The 18324-nt window shown below is 42.1% G+C and overlaps 1 protein-coding gene across 17 annotated transcripts in view; it reads right to left on the bottom strand.

Annotated features, from left to right (window-relative positions):
- The window catches only part of SFMBT1 (Scm like with four mbt domains 1), a 123900-nt gene that overhangs the window by 2290 nt on the left and 103286 nt on the right, over positions 1–18324 (bottom strand). For 14 of the 17 annotated variants that reach the window (XM_045078955.1, XM_045078979.1, XM_045078943.1 and 11 more), the window contains 8 exons: positions 17628–17670; positions 16087–16157; positions 11808–11947; positions 10974–11083; positions 10091–10266; positions 6247–6425; positions 5818–6063; positions 4797–4925 (listed from right to left, as the gene is read on the bottom strand). In XM_045078955.1, the coding sequence (XP_044934890.1) occupies positions 4797–4925; positions 5818–6063; positions 6247–6425; positions 10091–10266; positions 10974–11083; positions 11808–11947; positions 16087–16157; positions 17628–17670 (1094 nt within the window). Of the gene's footprint in view, positions 1–3063; positions 3716–4796; positions 4926–5817; positions 6064–6246; positions 6426–10090; positions 10267–10973; positions 11084–11807; positions 11948–16086; positions 16158–17627; positions 17671–18324 lie in introns of those variants that run through there. The other 3 variants (XM_045078996.1, XM_045078998.1, XM_045078986.1) reach the window with 3 other exon arrangements.

The raw sequence follows: 18324 nt of genomic DNA, 5'->3' as shown, positions 1-18324 counted from the left end.
ATCCCTAGTATATAGGACCAGTATTCAAACCTAGTACGTGTTTCCACTGTTGAGACTAAGCTCCTAACATCTCTTTCAGAGCTTCTGTGGGCATCAATCAAACCAGTGAACGGGGTCTTCAATACAAGTCTTTGGTGATAGGCGCCAAGTAAATATAAGTATCTGTGAGTTTTCCCAAAGTTCCCATCTAGATAATTCTTAACAACTGTTAACAATTTCCTTATGTTCTGTGTGTCCCCCAGAAATACTTTTTGGCTTGGGAGAGGTGAACGGTTCTGAGTCCTGCCCTAGCTAAGTCCTCCTAAAGCTTTTAATCTGTATTTAGGTACCACATTAGTAACAGGATTAATAAAACAGAGTGAGTAAAATATATTCAAGTCCTCAGGAAACTTTGGTCCAAGGCCCTCTCTCTCGCAGTGAGAATAACTTTACTTCCAGGAGAAGAGGCATAGAAAGGCCAAGCTCTGAGCTGGTTTTCCATGTCTGACTCTATCGTAATTCAAGAAATATTTACCAAGAAGCCCATCTCTTCCAGGAGTTGCCAAGTATCTTTCCCTGACCTCATATATCCACAACATAGATGCTGGGAGCCACTTACATCACCAAAGAAAGGCAGAAAAGCCCCAGTAATATATCCCCTGCATTAGACACCTTAACTCTCCTTCAACTGAGAAGAATGAGGGCAGTTTACAAAGGAAAATAGCATAGTTCCCAGAAGCCCACAAAATACAGTCAAAATGTTACAGCAAATCTTCATGTACAATAAAAGGTTTCCCTAACACACACAAAGGCTAATAGCGGCCGGTCAACTTCAAGGTCCAGGAGGCTTACACAGTCCATTCACCTGTTTCCAAGTTTGTCAATACAGGATAAAAAAATGGATCATGGAAAACTCTGTGACCTCAGGCGGCTGTGGGGCCAGCTGCAATTCAGATAAATGCAGCCCCTCACAATGTAAATCTTTAAATTTAAGAGGGTATCAGCCTTTAAGAAACAAAGTTCATGTACCCATGTGTAATATACAAACATTTTACCCCAACATGGTGAGTCATTATCCGGTTTAAAATCTGTTTCAGAATTAGAGTAATTAGACTGTCACCGTCGTCCAGCCATGTCCCAGCAGCTTTATGAGGGAAATGGAGTCTAAACTGTGTACTTTAAAAAAAAAAAATGCCCTGTGCCAAATTCCCAATTACCTTCCCTTATTTAATATCTGGGGGGGGGGGGGTATATAATTCTTTAATGCAGTTGCCTGAGAAACTGCATCTCACCATGAGAATGCAAGAAATATTAAGGGAAAACCAACTTAGAGTTGGCTTCTCTCTAGGAGAAAGCTGAGCTTGGACAATCATGGTACAGACAGAGGAGCTGGCTGAGCCCTGAGTATATCCAGATTAGAGACTACTCAGGGCCATGAGTTTCACCTTCCCAGGCTCCACCCCCTTTAACTATGATTTTGGAGAAGGCAAAAGAGAGACAACTTAACGTATTCACTGTTGCATTTGGTCAACTCCCCCTCACAGGAAGTAAAACTCATTTCCCTACATAAAACAAACACTGATCTTCTCCAAGGAACTCCCTTTGCCTAGTGCCTTAACTGCTGAGCTCTGCAGAACTTTATGTAAGTTATGCACCCTCTGCCCCAAGACCACGTACTTAACACTAACTGTTCCCAAGCATCTTCTATGTGCTCCTCTTCCACAGGCATAGCCTTACATTTGAAAAAACTGGGTCTCTTAAGTTCAAACGTATTGACTTTTACTTAAAAGAAGCTTCTTTCTGGGTCTATCTGGTGATAACCTAAGCACAGAACTGATGCTTTAACATGTGGATTGGCTGAAGGGCTTGCGTTAAGGTGGTTTGTGAGTCATCTAAGGAGGAGAGTGTGCAGACTACAGACTGTCTGCCAAGGTCCGTCCACTGGTGGGAACAGGAGAGGGGAGGAAAAGCGAAAAACCAACAATCAGTTTAAATTTGAAATAATATTACCTTATATTTGTATAGCTGTTTAGAATTCACCAAGTCTGTAGTTTTAAAAAACATTTTCAAATCTTGACGATGAGTGATTAAGTTATAAATTTGCAGGTAACTAGGATAATTAAAAAACAAACAAACAAACAACACACTCAGCAACGCAAACCATTTAAAGGAGGCAATCTATGTGTGCATCTTTCCTCATTCCTCCCGGCTGGAACAGCATGGCTACTGTCCTATAGTAGCTTGAAGTACAATCCTAAGTGAAAATTTGCCTATAGTTTAATGTTAGCTTGAACTGGGCCAAAACAAACACCTAAAAGAAAACCAAGTTGTTGAGCTGTTGTGTGGGAATCCTCAGGCTTTAGATTACGTTCAATTTAAAGGTTTCACTAAGAGGACATGTAAATGTGACTAGGCAAAGAAGTTTCCAGAATCCTTAACCACCTCTTAATCTTTATGTGGCCACTGAGGACATGAGGACACACTGTTACAGAAACTCCATGCTCTGCATCGCCCCCCCAAAATATTTTCTCTGTTGTGCTTCTTCACTCTCTGCCTGGAGACACAGAAAAAGAAAGGGAAATGGGTTTTCCACCGGGTCCAAGAAACACCTACTGATTTGCACCCAAAGTGAGGACTCTCAAAATGAAACAGACAACCGTGGAGGAAAGTAGACTTATAAAATAAGAGCCACTGAAGTCCGTCTGCAGACTGATGGGGAGACACCAACTAAACAGAAATAACCACAATTTTTGAGAGACCACCTCACAGGGAGCACTACACTGGGCCCAAATGGGAAACAATGACAGTGCAGGTCTCGGATCAGGCCAGGAACTCATGTAAGTGCTCACATGGTATTTTTAAGAACGCAAACAGTATTGGGTTTGTTGGGTTTTTTTTTCACCCTCCAGCTTCTGTCATAGTTTTAGTGTTGATGTAGCTTAAAAATGGCATCATACAAAAAACCTTATACATGGCTGTAAGCTCAGTCATCAACAGAGGTAGTAAACAAAGGAACTCCTAAGAATAGATTTTAAAATGGATCAAAGTGTGAATGTACATTCAAAACCCTAGAGCCACTAAGCATCCCCAAAATGAACTGTTTTAATTTAAAAAAGCTTAAAAACACAATGACAATGAAGCACTGAGGTGCCTTAGGCACAGTCCCAAATCAGTGCTGACTTAAAGCTATGTCCTCTCTTTCCAGGAAAGAGTTCAATCTACAATGGGAAGGAACAGAACAAAAAGAACACAACCATAAGGGTGCTTTCCGGCCGCCGAGGTTCTTCTTCGTTTTCAGGCCACACCACTGGAAATGTTCGTTCTTCAGACATGAGTCTTTTCTTCACAACCCTTCTTCTTTTTAAAACTGCAATCTGCTGACCAAGAGATGCCCACATTCCCACTGGCTGGGGAGCCCCTTCCAGGCAGTTTTTGCTTCTTCGGTGTGGGTCCTCCTTCCCTGAAAGTGCAAAGAGAGCAGGCCGAGCCCTGCAAGGCCCAGAGCCTCAGGGTTGACTCAGCGCAGCTTGGAGAGCAGCGAGAAGGATTTGCTGCACTTGTGCTGCGAAGACACAGCTCACTTTGGTTGTCCTTCTCAGTTGGCAAACTGCTCATAGAAAGCAAACTTGATCCTCTCTATGTGGTGGCAGAGTTTGATGGCGGGGCCCAATTTCAAATCCATGCACTCTTGAACAGTGGGAAGGGTAAGAAGCAACAGGGCCTGCCCGTCAATTTCCTGTTAAAGCACAAAATATGCATTATATATGATGTGCATGTGGATGGCAGCTCAGGAAAGACAGCCCCTGTTTCCTTTCGCTTGTGTCAAAATCTGAGTCTCTCTGCTTTCCTTTCCTTACTTTCCCCCTTTTCCCAAGTATCACACAGTTTCTTCCAAGTGCCCCCTGCAGTCCTCCATGCTAATGAATCTTCACAATTAAGGATAAACTTTTACCCAGTATAAGAATCCATTCTACAGGGACGCCTGGGTGGCTCAGTGGGTTAAGCCTCTGCCTTCGGCTCAGGTCATGATTTCAGGGTCCTGGGATTGAGCCCCACATTGGGCTCTCTGCTCAGCGGGGAGCCTGCTTTCTCCTCTCTCTCTCTCTCTCTCTCTCTGCCTGCCTTTCTGCCTACTTGTGCCCTCTCTCTCTGTCAAATAAATAAAATCTTAAAAAAAAAAAGGGAATCCATTCTACAGTTTTTGCTCTGCAGAAATTCAGTGAATGAACTAGCTTTGTAACTGGCTACTGAATGAACCAAAAGAAACATCTTTTTAGAGGATGCTTTCTAAGTCTGAAAAAAAAAATTAACTATAAACGTCAATGTTTTCCTACTCTGTAACATTCATAAAAGCTGGATGAGCTCTTCAAACATGTTCAGTTCAGAATCTCCCCAGTTATCCAAAAAAAAAAAAAAAAAAAAAATAGTATTTGTTTAAGGTCACAGACTATTTGTCTTAAGACCGATCATCAGTGTAGAGCCTCACATATTACATATTACAGTTGTTAATTATTCTTAAAAACAAGCAAATCATTACTTTGGAAAACAAGAGCACGGTTAAGAACTGCATACTTGATTTTAAGCCATTCAAATACTTGAGGGATGGAAACAAAGTCTTGGGAAAAACGGCAACACAGTGATCATCCAGTTCAAATGTAGCGGAAGTGGGAACCATGACCTCTTACAACCCTCCTCCTAGACTCCTAAAAGGGTAACTACATTTCTTTTGTATGAGAGAAACATTTTTCCTCAGACTTGTAAACAAATCGTTACTACACCCACAGTCCTTTGCTAAGGAAACAGGTCTCTGTAATTACCTGGTCTAGAAATATCCTCGCCAGCGGAGCACAGTCAGTGGATCTGATGAACCGGACCACGTCCGCCACACTCCACTTGAGGGGGTTACTGTCCAGATGGAGCCTCTCGGCAACTTCAATCCTTATTTCCTTCATTGCCCGCAACAAAGCAAACCAAACGGTGTCAGAGCTACTTTATTCTAAAAAAGTCTCTCTCTATAAATTCAAAACCCTTGGAGACAGGATTGGAGGGTTAGGTTTTAGGGCATGATTTCTCCCAGCAAAGATGGCCAAGGTCCACACACACCAGGTACCCAGGAAATGTGGATCTTTTATAATAAGAAACATCAGTGGGGAAGAATTTATTCAAAGTTCCAGCACAAATAATTTGGACAATTTAACAGAGAAAAATGGCTTTTCAGGCTCCCATTTGTTCCCTGGTCTATTTCGACTCGCTGTCTGTAGGGTGCTGCAGTGAACAGGATGCTACTTCGGAAGAAAGAAGGCGTAACTAAATCTTTAGGAGAAACCATTTGCTGCTTTAGTTCAGGCAATATATTTAAAATGCAACCCAGTTTTGAAACAGTGACTTAACTGCCACTCTTATAGTGTCTGCGTTATGTAACACACATGTATGTATATATTATACACCAAGCAAAACAGCTTCACCCGCATCAAAAGGATAAATAACTTATCTCCACAGAACCATCTATCAAAAGTATCAAACAAGAGTTCTCCCTAAACGACAGGCCAGAGTTAAGGGAAAAAAAAAAAAAAAAAAAAAAAAGGAAAGTTTTATTGCGAGTTTAACCTAAAGTAAGCAGCTACTCAGAAAGACCTTCTTTCTGGTAGGTAGTTGATCTCCAAATAATCCTTGCAATGCAAGTAAATTCCTAAATTTGGAATTCTTTTAAGAGAGACCCAGGAAATTCAACTGAAACCTGTACTGAAATAAACGGAATGCCCACATCACTAACAACCCGCCCTCAGAGGGGAATTCTAGAGAGAGGAATAAAAGGCACTGTATTTTATAAATGGGTACCTTTGGTGAAGGAGGTTTATTCTCATCATCAGAAAATGAAAAAGTGCGAAGCTCTCTTTTTCTCCGTTGTCTGTCGGGAGGCAGTGATGTAGAGATCTCACTCTGGGTGGGCGAGGAAGAGCACGACTTTTTTTCTGACATTTCTGACTCTTCTTGTAGCTCGTCCTGCTGCTCCGACGTACTGCCCTCACTCAGGGAATCATCGTCCCCTTCATCTGGGTCATCCTCATCTTCACCCCCACTTCCCTAGAGGAAACGCAGAGAAAAGTCTCATGGAAATTCACAAACAAACCAGCTCCCAGCCAAAGACCACCTTCTGCTGGGCAGGGATCTGACTCAGACAGCCGGCAGGTGGCCCTTGTGTGTCCGTGCTGTACGGCCGTGTTCTCCTGGCTGCTCGGCTGGACAGGCACACCACAGATCTCGTACCTGGGGTGAGCCCGCCGGGGTGTTATCAACAGATGCAGAGGAGCGTTTCTTCTTATGGACAAAGACATTTTTCCGCCTCTTCCTCCGCTTACTGGCTTTTTTCAGGGCACATGCTAAGTTGCTATGCCCACCAGGTGGCCTCCCGATTCTTTTATTTTTCTTCTTTCCATAATAGTGTGCTAAATGTGAAGGACAGAGAAAAATGAAGTAGGGTCACAATTTCTGTACACTTCATACCACAAGAGATTTGACCAGCACAACAGAGAACATTGTTTGTGATGAAGGTTTAAAATCTGAATCATGGAACAATCTTAACTGTCCAGATCTTAAATGGATAGTACCATTAGTACTGACAAATGCACAAACCTGTTATGCACAAATGCATAACCGTCCCTCTGTCAAGACGTAGAACATCTCCATCAACCTAGAAAGTTCCCAGGGTCCCTTCCCAGTCAGTCCACCTCACCAGAAGCAAGCACAACTGTATTCCAACTTCCACCAGTACTTATCAGTTCTGCCTCACCTATAGAACATTTGGTAGATGCTTTTTTTTTTTTTTAAAGATTTTATTTTTTTATTTGACCTGAGCCGAAGGCAGACACTTAATGACTGAGCCACCCCGGCGCCCCAATCGGTAGATGCTTTTTGGACAAGGTTTCTTTCGCTCAGTATGATTCTGAGTTTCACCTCTGCTGCTGTGTGTATGAATACTTCAGTCCCTTCTACTGATGAACAGCATCTCATTGTGAAGAATACACTAGTTTAGTCTCCTGTTGACAGGCACCTGGGCTGTTCCCAGGTTCTGGCTGTTACTATTTGGCAATGAACACTCTTGTCCGAGGCTTTTAGAGTGGATATTTTCATTTTCCTTGGGTAGATACCTGGGGATGGAATTGCTGGATCATACGTCAGATGTAGATTAACTTTTAAAGAAACTGCCAAGAGTTTTCTTAAAGGGTCGCATAATTTGACACTTCCACCAGCACTGTGTGAGAGATCTAGTTGTCAACACCTTTGCCAGCTTGTGGGACTGTCCATGTTTTTCATTTTAGCCAATTTAGTGGATATGTAGTAATTTCTCATGATAGTTTAGATCTGCATTTCCCTGATGACTAATGATACTGAGCATGTTTTCATGTGCTTTTTGGCCACATATGTATCTTTTTTGTGAAGTGCCTATTCAAGTCTTTTATTCATTTTTAAAATGGTTTTCTCTTTCTACTTTGTGAGATATAATTCACAATATAAAATCCACCATTTTAAAGTATACATATCCAGTGATTTTTAGTATATGATGTCTACAACAATCATAACTAATTCCAGAACATCTTATTTTTAAATTTTTAAAAAATAAGGTAAAAGTCCCCATAACATACAATTAACCATTTTCCCATGTACCATTCAGTGGTATTCAGCATATTCACAATGTCGTACAACTATCAGCTTTCTCTGGCTTCCAAGTTTCTCTTATTACGGAGTTGCAGGTGTATTTACTACACTGGAGAGAAATTCTCTGAGCATAAGTTTTTAATTTTGGTGATTTTTTTTTCCTTTACATTAGTGCATTGTTTTCTAAGAAATCTTTGCTTGCCCCAAGATCTTGAGGATACCCTTCTTGTTTTCTTCTAGGAGCTTTACAGTTTTAGCTTTTACCTCAGGCCTAAGATATACCTTGAATTAATTTTTATATTTAGTGACGTAGAAGCCAAGGAGTTCTGGTTTTGTTTTTTCAATTTGGAAATCCGAATGTACCAGTGCCATTTGTTGAAAGAACTTCCTTTTCCTGTTAAGTTCTTCATCTTTATTGAAAATCATTTAACCACATAAATTTGGGTGTATTTCTGGCCCCTCTCTTCTGTGTGTCTTCTGTGTGACTATTTCATCCACCTCACTTACTGATTATTCTACCTTTATGGTAAAACTCGAAGACAGACAGAGTAAGTTCTCCAACTTTATTCTTTTTCAGGATTGTTTTGGCTATTCTAGATCTTGCACATTTTCATATAAATTTTAGAATATAAAAGTAATTCAAAAAATGAACTATATATATCCTAGCTCTAAATATATATACTAGTTCTATATTAACATAAAAACAAAATATAATTCTTTTTGCAAAAAATGGATTATACAGAATATAAATCCGTTTGATATCACTCAGATTACTAACTGAGGAAAATCAATAAACACTCCCTCCTAAAGTCTAGGTTTGTATGACTTAGAAAAATAGATTTAGACAAAAAGGTAATAAAATCTGCATATCCTCCACAGGCTCTGAGAGACAGTATGTAGAGTATATTTCACATAACTACTAATACTTCCAATTTGCTAAACAAAGTGCTGAATCTGACCCTATAAGCTAACACCAATCCCTGCCTTTAAGGAGTTTACAATCCAACAAATAAAAATAGACATTACAAGGTTAGACTCTTTTATAATTTTGCAATTCAGACACTGACTGATTAGCAAGCTCATTATGCTAAATGACCTCAGATCAGCAGCATCAACAGTGTCTGGGAGCTTGCTGCAAAAGCAGGGACCCACAGACCTGATGAATCACAACTTTCATTTTAACAAGATCCTTAGCTAGTCTGCATGCATGATAAAGTTTAAGGGGCACAGGATTAGAGATTCCCTAAAAGAAATCTTCGAATTTAACAAGGTAAAATCTTCCTCTGTATTAATTCTCCCAAGTGACATCAGGGCTTGTAAAATTTAAGGAAAGGTAGGATCAGAATTTTGTCTTTGGGCAACAGTGCCTTGACAAGGCTCTGATCTGGAAATTTCCTCTTGTATGATGTGTGCATGTGTGTGTGCGCATGCACAGTGGGCAGTTTCACATGGGAGAAGATAACCAATGAGAGGGAACGGGTATAGCTGTGATGGTTCTGAGGGAGGCCCGCAAGTACCCCTCTCCTACCACTGATGCCTCCCAGCCACAGCGGCTTCTCTGCTGCTCCTTGCAGACTCCTGCTCCTGCTGTGCTCTTGCGGCCCCTGCTCAGAGCACGTTCACCCTGATGTCTGCACAGCTGGCTCTCTTGCTTCCTTCAGGCTGTTACCTGGCAGGAAGACCTCCCCAACCACCTCTGAACAGCACCCCATCCTAGCCTTCCTTACTCCCCACTCCCCTCCTTTGCTTACTTATCTTGCCTCACTTTTCTCCATAGTACCTGTCTCTCTCTATTCATTTACTATCTGTCTCCCTCATTAAAACGAAAACCCAATGAGCACAGGAATTTGTTTTTCTTTACTGCAGCATCCCAGCACTAGAACAGCAGTGGCACACAGTGGACACATAATAAATACTTACAGACTGCATGAATGAATCACATAGCCCATCAGATGCAAAAGCTAATTTACGTGAAAGTTAGCAAACAGGCCTGTGGGCCAAATCTGACCCATAGCCTGTTTCAGTATGGCCCTCAAGCTAAAAATGGCTTTTACATCTTTAAAAGTGAAAATAAAACAAAACAGAGGGAAGCCTGGGTGGCTTAATTGACTAAGTGTCTGCCTTCAGCTCAGGTCATGATCCCAGAGTCCTGGGATTGAGCCCCACGTCAGACTCCCTCCTCAGCAAGAAGCCTGTTTCTCCCTCTCCCCCTGCTTGTGTTCCCTCTCTCGCTGTCTCTCTGTCAAATAAATAAAATCTTAAAAAAAAAAAAAAAAAGAGAAGAATATGCAGCAGAGATCATTTGACTGATGACCTAAAATATTCATTATCTGGTCCTTTACAGAAGCAGTTTGTATACCTGTGTTATAGCTGAAATGTCTACAGAATAAAAACTTTCCAAGATATAAAGTGTGGCCAGCCATGAGAGTTAACAAATCTGGAAAACTGAACTCACTGTATTTGGTCTTTGTAAGCACAGAGCAGTTCTCGGAACACTTGTCCAGAACCATCCTTGGGCCAAACAGATTCGGACAGCACTCCAGTTTGATGCAGGTTTGCCGGCAGAACTCAGTCACACGATCTGCTGTCTTCACTACTTCAACAGTAGCCCGGTAACTCTTTCCTTTGTATCTGCCATGGAAGATGCCACAGACCATGTTTACTGGGCTAGTGATTAACCAGAGAAAGTCAAGTGCATTCAGAGGCCTGAAAAATGTCTTCGCTTCTCAGAATAGTACATGTCCTTTACAGTTTGAGGATTCTAAAAATGAGTTTATGCATATTGCACTTAAATTTATCACCTAAGCTATAACAGATAAATGTTGAGGTTTTTATATTAACAGATGAGGGTCTTGCTTTCTGGTTCCTCAGTTTAAGGTTTCTAAATAGGAACTTCTACACTAACTACTAAAAGAAAAGGGACTAGAATGAAGGATTTCCTGTACCCTTGGGCAGTGATCCTCAGAGTGTGGACATGGACCAGGTTAACCTGCCAACGGTCATGCTGACAGGGTCAGAAAACAAGAATCCATGTTTATAGCCTTTCACAGTAATTTGCAAAGGTAAGTTCATGGCTCTTAAATCTAAAAACAAATTATTCTTGCATTTTACATCTTGTAATTTTCGTATTTCTTATAACTCATTCTTACCATATTTTGTAACAGTACTGGCCCACAACAGGACGGAAACTTATTAAACGAAACGAATCTGGTCCCTCACCACCAAGAGCTGAAGAACTGCCCGAGAGGACAGAACTACTCTAACATGACGCATGGAGGGGGATCGGGCTCCGTGGCCTGTCAGACGGGTAAGAATGAAGGGCAGAGGAGGCTACTCACTTGGCTTTTAGGACCTCCCCACATCCATGCCACACGGAGTCCTTGTCCAGCTGCAGCTCCCGAAGGACGCGACTGGGTTTGTAGGCTGCATTGATAAGTAAAGTGAGGACCTGCACTCCGTTTTTAAAGCAGAAATATGGGTTGGGAATGAGAAAAGCAGACCATTAGAATCTTGTTATCCCCCAGAATATCATTTAGGAGATTAAATCTAATATTTGTTAACAAGTACTAACAATAATAATATTCAAGATACAACCGCTGACCAAAGTGGTAGCTAAGACAATAATCAGACCCTCTTGGACATTCAAAACATCACAGTCAGGGTGAAATAGGCAGCATGAAATAAAAACAACTCTGGCATATGCTTCTGAATCCTTTGCAAGTCCTGGCAGACACTGCAGCTCGGCCTCCCAGACCCGCCCTGCCCCGCCACGGACTGAAAGCGCCAGCAGTCCTCACAGCTGGTGTGCACAGCGCGTGGCGGTCTGGCTGGGCAGCTGGGCAAGCCCGGCAGGTGTGCAGCTTTCTCATGGCCCCCGCGAGCGCCACACGGCCTCCAGCTCCTCGACTACGCTCCCGCTCTTCCTCGCACCACACTCAGGCAGCCTCTGACGAAAGCCCTTTCTCCACTAGCAGAGGTGGGCATCGGGCTCAGCTGCCTACATGAATGCTCCCTCAGGAGCAAAAGTAAGGACTGGTTCATTGAACAATACAGGAGGAAAGGGAATCCTTTCGGATAAGACCTAGCACTGTCACACGTTAGGCATGCACATCTTTGTACCGATGAGTCTATGAGACTGCTGTGAGTTGTTCTGCCCCGGGCGAGAAGCTTACCTCTCTGAGGACCAGAACACAGTTCCCAGGCCCTACACACTGAGGCAGCTCAGCGATTCTTCCTTTGTTAAGATATGGCCCTGAGAAGCAACGGTGGTTGAAATATATCTTTGGACAGCAGTATTTTCCATTAATCATAACTGGGAAACGAAGAGAAACAAATATTCAGAAGAGTCATTTTCCCCTCCATTTTTCCAAAGTGCATTACTGGGGGGTGAGGGGTGGCAAGCATAGCCACCATTATATAAAGTTAAACACATATTTTGAAGCTTAACATGTTGCCTGAGAGTGCCCTTGAAACACCTGAGACTTACCACAACTCTATTACAGAGCTCATCATGCTGACCAAATCAAACAACAGCCTGAATCACATGGAGATTGACTTCAGGGTTAACATGACTCTATTTCAGAGACCACACTTCTATCAATAAGGGAAGTAAAGGATTGACTTTAAGAACCCATAATGATGGGGCGCCTCGGGTAGCTCAGTCGGCTGAGCACTGGGCTCATGATTTTGGCTCAGGTCCTAATCTCAGGGTTGCTCTGCACTCAGCGCAGAGTCTGCTTGAGATTCCCTTTGCCCCTCCCCCAGCTACCCACGCGCTTTCTCTCTCAAATGAATAAAATCTTTAAAAAGAAAACACTCTTAAAAAATGAATTAAAAAAAAAAAAGGAACCCATGATGATTCTTTAAAAAAAATAAAAAGAAAGAACAAGCACATGTGCTCGTATGCAAATGGGGAGGGGCAGAGAAAGAGGGAGAGAGAGAATCTTGGGCAGACTCCCCACTCAATGCAGAGCCCCATATGGGCTTTTATGATCCATGATCTCATGACCCTGAGATCGTGATCTGAGCCAAAATCAAGAGTCTCGTGCTTGGGGCACCTGGGTGGCTCAGTTGTTAAGTGTCTGTCTTCAGCTCGGGTCAGGATTCCAGGGTACTGGGATCAAGCCCCACTTCAGGCTCCCTGCTCAGCGGGGAGCCTGCTTCTCCCTCTTCCCCCACTGTGTTCCCTCTCTCACTGTCTCTCTCTGTCAAATAAATAAATAAAATCTTAAAAAAAAAAAAAGTCACATGCTTACCTGACTGCGTGCCCAGGCTCCCCATGAGAACCCATGATGATTCAGTGATTCCTGATGCTCAACTATTCAATAATCTATTCTGGAATGTTTCTAGGCGGTGGTGATGAATCATTTCCAGAACTACAGTTTCTCCCTTTCTCTTTAAAACCACCAAACTAGCACGTCAGCAGTTTACTATGAGGTAGGCACCCTCCCACATCTGGGACTCCTCCAAAGGCTGAAAGTAAGCTACAAACACATCTCTAAGTCCTTTAAGCACCATGGGGTGTTACGTGGGCACAGAGACCCCTCTCTTCAACTCTTTCTGTGTGAATGCTATACTTCAATATGTTTTCTCATTCCCTCATCATAGCTGGCAATTCCACTAATAAATATATGAAATTCATAGTCACAAAAGCAGAAAGAAGCCCTGCTGCTGGACACTGTTTTGGGAAAGGGAACGTGTGCACTGCCCACTGTTGATGGGATCCTGAAGCACGGAATGTCCACTCAGGAACAAAGAACGCAGTCTCAGCACAGAGGACAGCATGTCTGTGCCCGCTTCTCCATCTCAACTCCGCCACCCAGACCCCACTCTTCAGGATGAAGGACCGTATGCTCCCCACTGGGGCAGTATCGGCAGCCAACAGGTATCAGCTGTATATTATCCTGGAATTAGCCTTGCCCTACCCTCTCACAGGAGAGAGAGACTCCTTGCCCAAGGTTCCACCCTCTGTGAGTAGACAGGGAGAGGCAGCCCACTTCTAACAACTGCCCAAAGAGGGAGTACAAATGTGTGGCCACTGTGCCTCAACTAGGGATGACTCTGAGTGGCCACACCAGCTAAAAGGCTTCTTTGTGGGCTGGAAGGAACTTCTGTTACAAACAGCACTGCAACTGAACTTCTCCCTCTGCCCAATTCCCACCCCCCACCCCTGAGGCTGTTCCCCAAAAGCACACCCCAGGGACCCTCCTGCATGCAAATAGCAGCCTCAGACTGCTTCCAAGGTAACCAGAACTATAACAAAACACAAACCAAAAAGAATATGGCTGAGGTCACTTGGGAAACATTAGTGTCTTAATTCTATAGTTCTCGTAGGCATTAGAATAGCCAGTAATACATCAAAATTAAAGAGTTGCCTTATGCTTTTAATTTACCTTACCCTTTGATACCAAATCAAAACCACAACGAGCTCTCACCTCACACCTGTTATGATGGCTATTATCAAAAAGACAGGAAATAGTAAGTGTTGGCAAAGAGGTGGAGAAAAGAACGCTGGTACCCCGTGGGAATGCAAACAGGCGCAGCCACTCTGAACAGTACGGGGGTTCCTCAAGAAGTCAAAAAGAGAACTACCTTGTGATCCAGTAATTCCACTTCACAGGGAATTTATCTGAAGGAAACAAAAATACTAACTGGAAAAGGTATCTGCCGCCCACCCCCACCATGTTCACTGCAGCATTATTTACAACAGTCAAGATATGGAAACAACCCGAGTGTCCACGGACAGACAGATGGATATAGAATGGAATATTATTCAGCCATCTAAAAAAAAAGAAATCCTGTCATTTGTGACACCATGAATGGACCCTGAGTTCACTCACTAAGTAGAATAAATCAGACTGAGAAAGACAAATATCATATGATCTCTCTCATTTGTGGGATTTAAACAACAAAAACAACAAGACCCCAACTCACAGATACAGAGAACAGGCTGGTGGTCGCCAGAGGCAGGGGTAGGAAGTGGGCGAAATGGGTGAAGATGGTCAAAAGGTACAAACCTCCAGTTTTAAGTTAAGTCTTGGGGATGTACTGTGCAGCAGTGAGTATAGCAGTAATATTACTGTGCTGTACATCTGAACATTGCTAAGAGAACAGATCTTCTCATCACAAGAAAAAAAACGTAATTATGTGGTGGTAGATGTTAACCAGACTTACTATGGTGACCATTTTGCAATAGATACAAATATCAAATCACTATGTTATACATCTGAAACTAATATTTTTTGTGTCAATTATATCTCAATAAAAAATGGGTAATTTTTAAAAAGATATTTACTAGTAATGTTATTCTGCTGGGTACTCAAAAGATAACATTATGGTCAAGTAAGAGTTATCCTGGCAATGTAAGGAGGATTCAACCTTAGGAAAAAAATCTATCACTGAGATTCACCACATTAATAATCTTAGAAAAATCATATATCATCCAATGCTAAGGAAAAATTCTTTGGTCAAAGTGAACATGGGTTTATGACTCAAGTTCCTAGAAAACTAGAAACAGAAGGGAACTTCTTTAGCAGTTACATGCCAATCACCTATTGAACAGAGGAAGTTTAAATACTTTCATTTTAATATCATGAATAAAACAGTAATGCCACTGTCATCATGCCTTTTAAATACAGGGATAAGCTCTATAGGGACATACAAGTAAGTGACAATAAACGAGTATAGCCAGCTGGTTACTACGATGAAGGTTGTCACCTTTTTGAAAAGGCCCTGATCCTCCACCCGTGAGTGACTCAATGAGAAGGCAGTGTGTGGAAAAGAAGAAAGTGTGGGTTTTGAACTTGAGAAAGAGCTGAGCTACTTTTTTGACCCATCTACTCATAAAGCTGTGTGGCCTCTCGGAGCTTTGATTTCTTTTCTGTTCTAGACATTTACTAAACACCGTCCAAATGTGTAACCTGTGCTACATGCTCATCCAGACGCTGAGCACACGACCAGCAAAGGTGGAGCCAAGAGCGGTCCCAGGGAGAGCCGCTCTGACAAGGGCCCTGGCCTCCACGAGGATTCTTAACTTAATTCACTTGTCAGGCATTGCCTCCGGGACAATGTTTTTCCAGGGCTTTATTTTTTTTAATTGTGAAATATGTAACATAATGTGTACACCACAGAAAGTGTTTAAAGAACAATAAACACCCACCTGTCAACCATCCAGCTTAAGAAGGTACACTGCTTGGAAAGCTCCTGGCTCTTCATCTAAACTAGGAATGAAAATACTGACCCCTCCAGAGCCCTTGGCACCCAACAAGTGATCAGGAGAGAATAGTCAATAATTACATATGGGCAGAAATATCATCCTAGAGATAATTATTAAACATAAGAGATCCCTCTGTGAAGCTACATCCTATAAATCAAAGGTACTGTTTAAGATACAGTCCATTAAAAAACCCAGAAGGTTCTCTTTTGCACAAGACTGCAAGCACTTATTTATACCTGAGTCTGTGGAGTTCAGCTCCTGATTCTTCAGACCATCGTGGACAGTCCTGGAGGACGGTATTCTGGGTCAAGATAACACAACAAAACAGTAAGACAATCCTTAAGGTCAGTGAAGTGTGACAGTTTTCTTCAAATCTAAGAAAGCAAATGCGGCAGATTGCAAACTGTATAACAGAAGGTGCTTCCCTGATCACACTTTTATATTTTTAACAATGGTTTTTGAAACTATGTACATGGTTTAATGAGCCAACAGACAGTCTGTAGACAGTGCTGTATTACTTCATATGCAAATCAACTTTCTCTCACTCATGTGAGCAACAAATTATAGAATTCCTTCTGGAATTCTCAAACCATAAGTATATTTTTCATCTTTCTCAATAGTCAAAGAACAAAAACATTTCTTACAAGGGTCTGTTTTCTTCTATCAGTTTCAAAATCAAAGACAAATTAGGTTTTAAAAATCAGAAACTTATTCTATATGTAGCAATCAATGAAAAAGGCTAACTTGTCTCTTTTAGAATACTTCCTGAATAAAACCATGGATCTGTCTCAGCAACTGAGTCAAGGAGAACCGCAAGGCCAGATGTTGACACTGCTATCTCACCTCTCTACCTGGAACTTCTCCACCTCACTCCACTTCTGCGGTCAGTCTACTCCTCACACAGCCGCAGAAGCAGCCATAAGTCACACAGAATCTGCTACAGACTGAATCCATTCACTGAAGCCCCACTCCGACTGCGTCTGGAGACGGAGCTCTTGTGAGGTAAATAAAGGCGTGGCTCTGATCTAGGGGGAGCTGGCTCTCCCTGCCAGCTGGCCCTACCATGTAAGGACGAGAGAAGCTGGCAGTCAGCAGGAAGAGAGCCCGGCCAGGAACCCAATCGGGCTGGCACTCTGACTTCGGACTTCCCAGCCTGCAGAACTGGGAGAAAATAAATTTCTGTTGTTTCAGCCACCGAGTCAGTAGTATTTAGTTATGGCAGCTTGTGCAAAATAACACAGACTTGAAAACCCAGTATTCAGAAACACATATTACATGTATTTTAAAGGCATCACTGATTGAGTGCTTCTCAAAGCTGTGTCAGAAGGTACACCATCCAGGGCGTCCCGACAGAGCACAAAGGTTCCCCTGAGCACACCTTCTCTTTTACAGCCACTATCTTTCACCCCAACTTTTCTTTCATTGTGAGAAATCATATCATATCCTAATTTCTAATTTTTGCTCTTCCTTAACAAATAACAGTACAGAGATTCTATTTCCTCTCTTATGCTAATGCTTTCAGGCTCTAAAAGCCAAAGAAAACTCAACTGGTGGGAACATCTTGAGAAGGCATTTTACCCCTTTGTATATAAGGCCATTTCAGAAAATGCGTATGCTGTAAGGAAAATTATGTAACCTAGCAAAAGCTGAATTACAGAATTATGCTTCCACCGAAGAAAATAACATATGAGATACATTCTCTGAAATAGCGATTTCTTTTTCTAGATATTCTAACTTTCAAATGTCAACTGTTCAAACGTACTAGTATATTACTTACTGTTTTTCTGGTTGAACCACTGCAATTTTCCTCTGTTTGTGTACTGCAAGAAGAAAACAAAACTATAAATGTCAAGAAAAATAAACAAAGGAAAAGTTACATATATATTAAGCTACCATTAACATATACAAAGCCCAGTCATGTGTGTATTTAACTAGTAAGTACTATGAATTAAGTGCTGATATAGCTGAATATCCAGACTGAGGCACATTTTCTGAGTAGGAGGAGTCTGTACACAAAGACCAAGGCTCTTCAATCCATCGAATCCTATGAATACTTTCACACAGGAAAAGATTTTCAAAAGAAAATTTCACATTAATGAAATTAATACAAAAACACATAAATTAACTAAACAGATCAAAGACTTAAACATAGGGACACCTGGGTGGCTCAGTTGATTAAGTGGCTGACTCTTGGTTTCAGCTCAGGTGATGATCTCAGGGTCATGAGATAGAGAGAGCCCTATGTTGCACTCTGTCCTGAGTGTTAAGACTGCTTGAAATTCTCTCTATCCATCTCCCTTTGTCCCACCCCTAAAAAAAAAAAAAAAAAAGGGCTTATAAAAAGACCTAAAGGGGTGCCTAGATAGCTCAGTTGGTTAAGCATCTGTCTTCAGCTCAGGTCATGATCCCAGAGTCCTGGGATCAAGCCTCATATTGGACTCCCTGCTCAGAGGGGAACCTGCTTTTCCCTCTCC

The sequence above is a fragment of the Mustela putorius genome, unplaced genomic scaffold (assembly GCF_011764305.1).
Source record: "Mustela putorius furo isolate JIRA1106 unplaced genomic scaffold, ASM1176430v1.1 tig00000095_pilon_pilon_pilon, whole genome shotgun sequence".
Classification (NCBI taxonomy): domain Eukaryota; kingdom Metazoa; phylum Chordata; class Mammalia; order Carnivora; family Mustelidae; genus Mustela; species Mustela putorius.
Note: the sequence above shows the minus strand (reverse complement) of the source record. Positions and strands in the feature narration are given on the sequence as shown.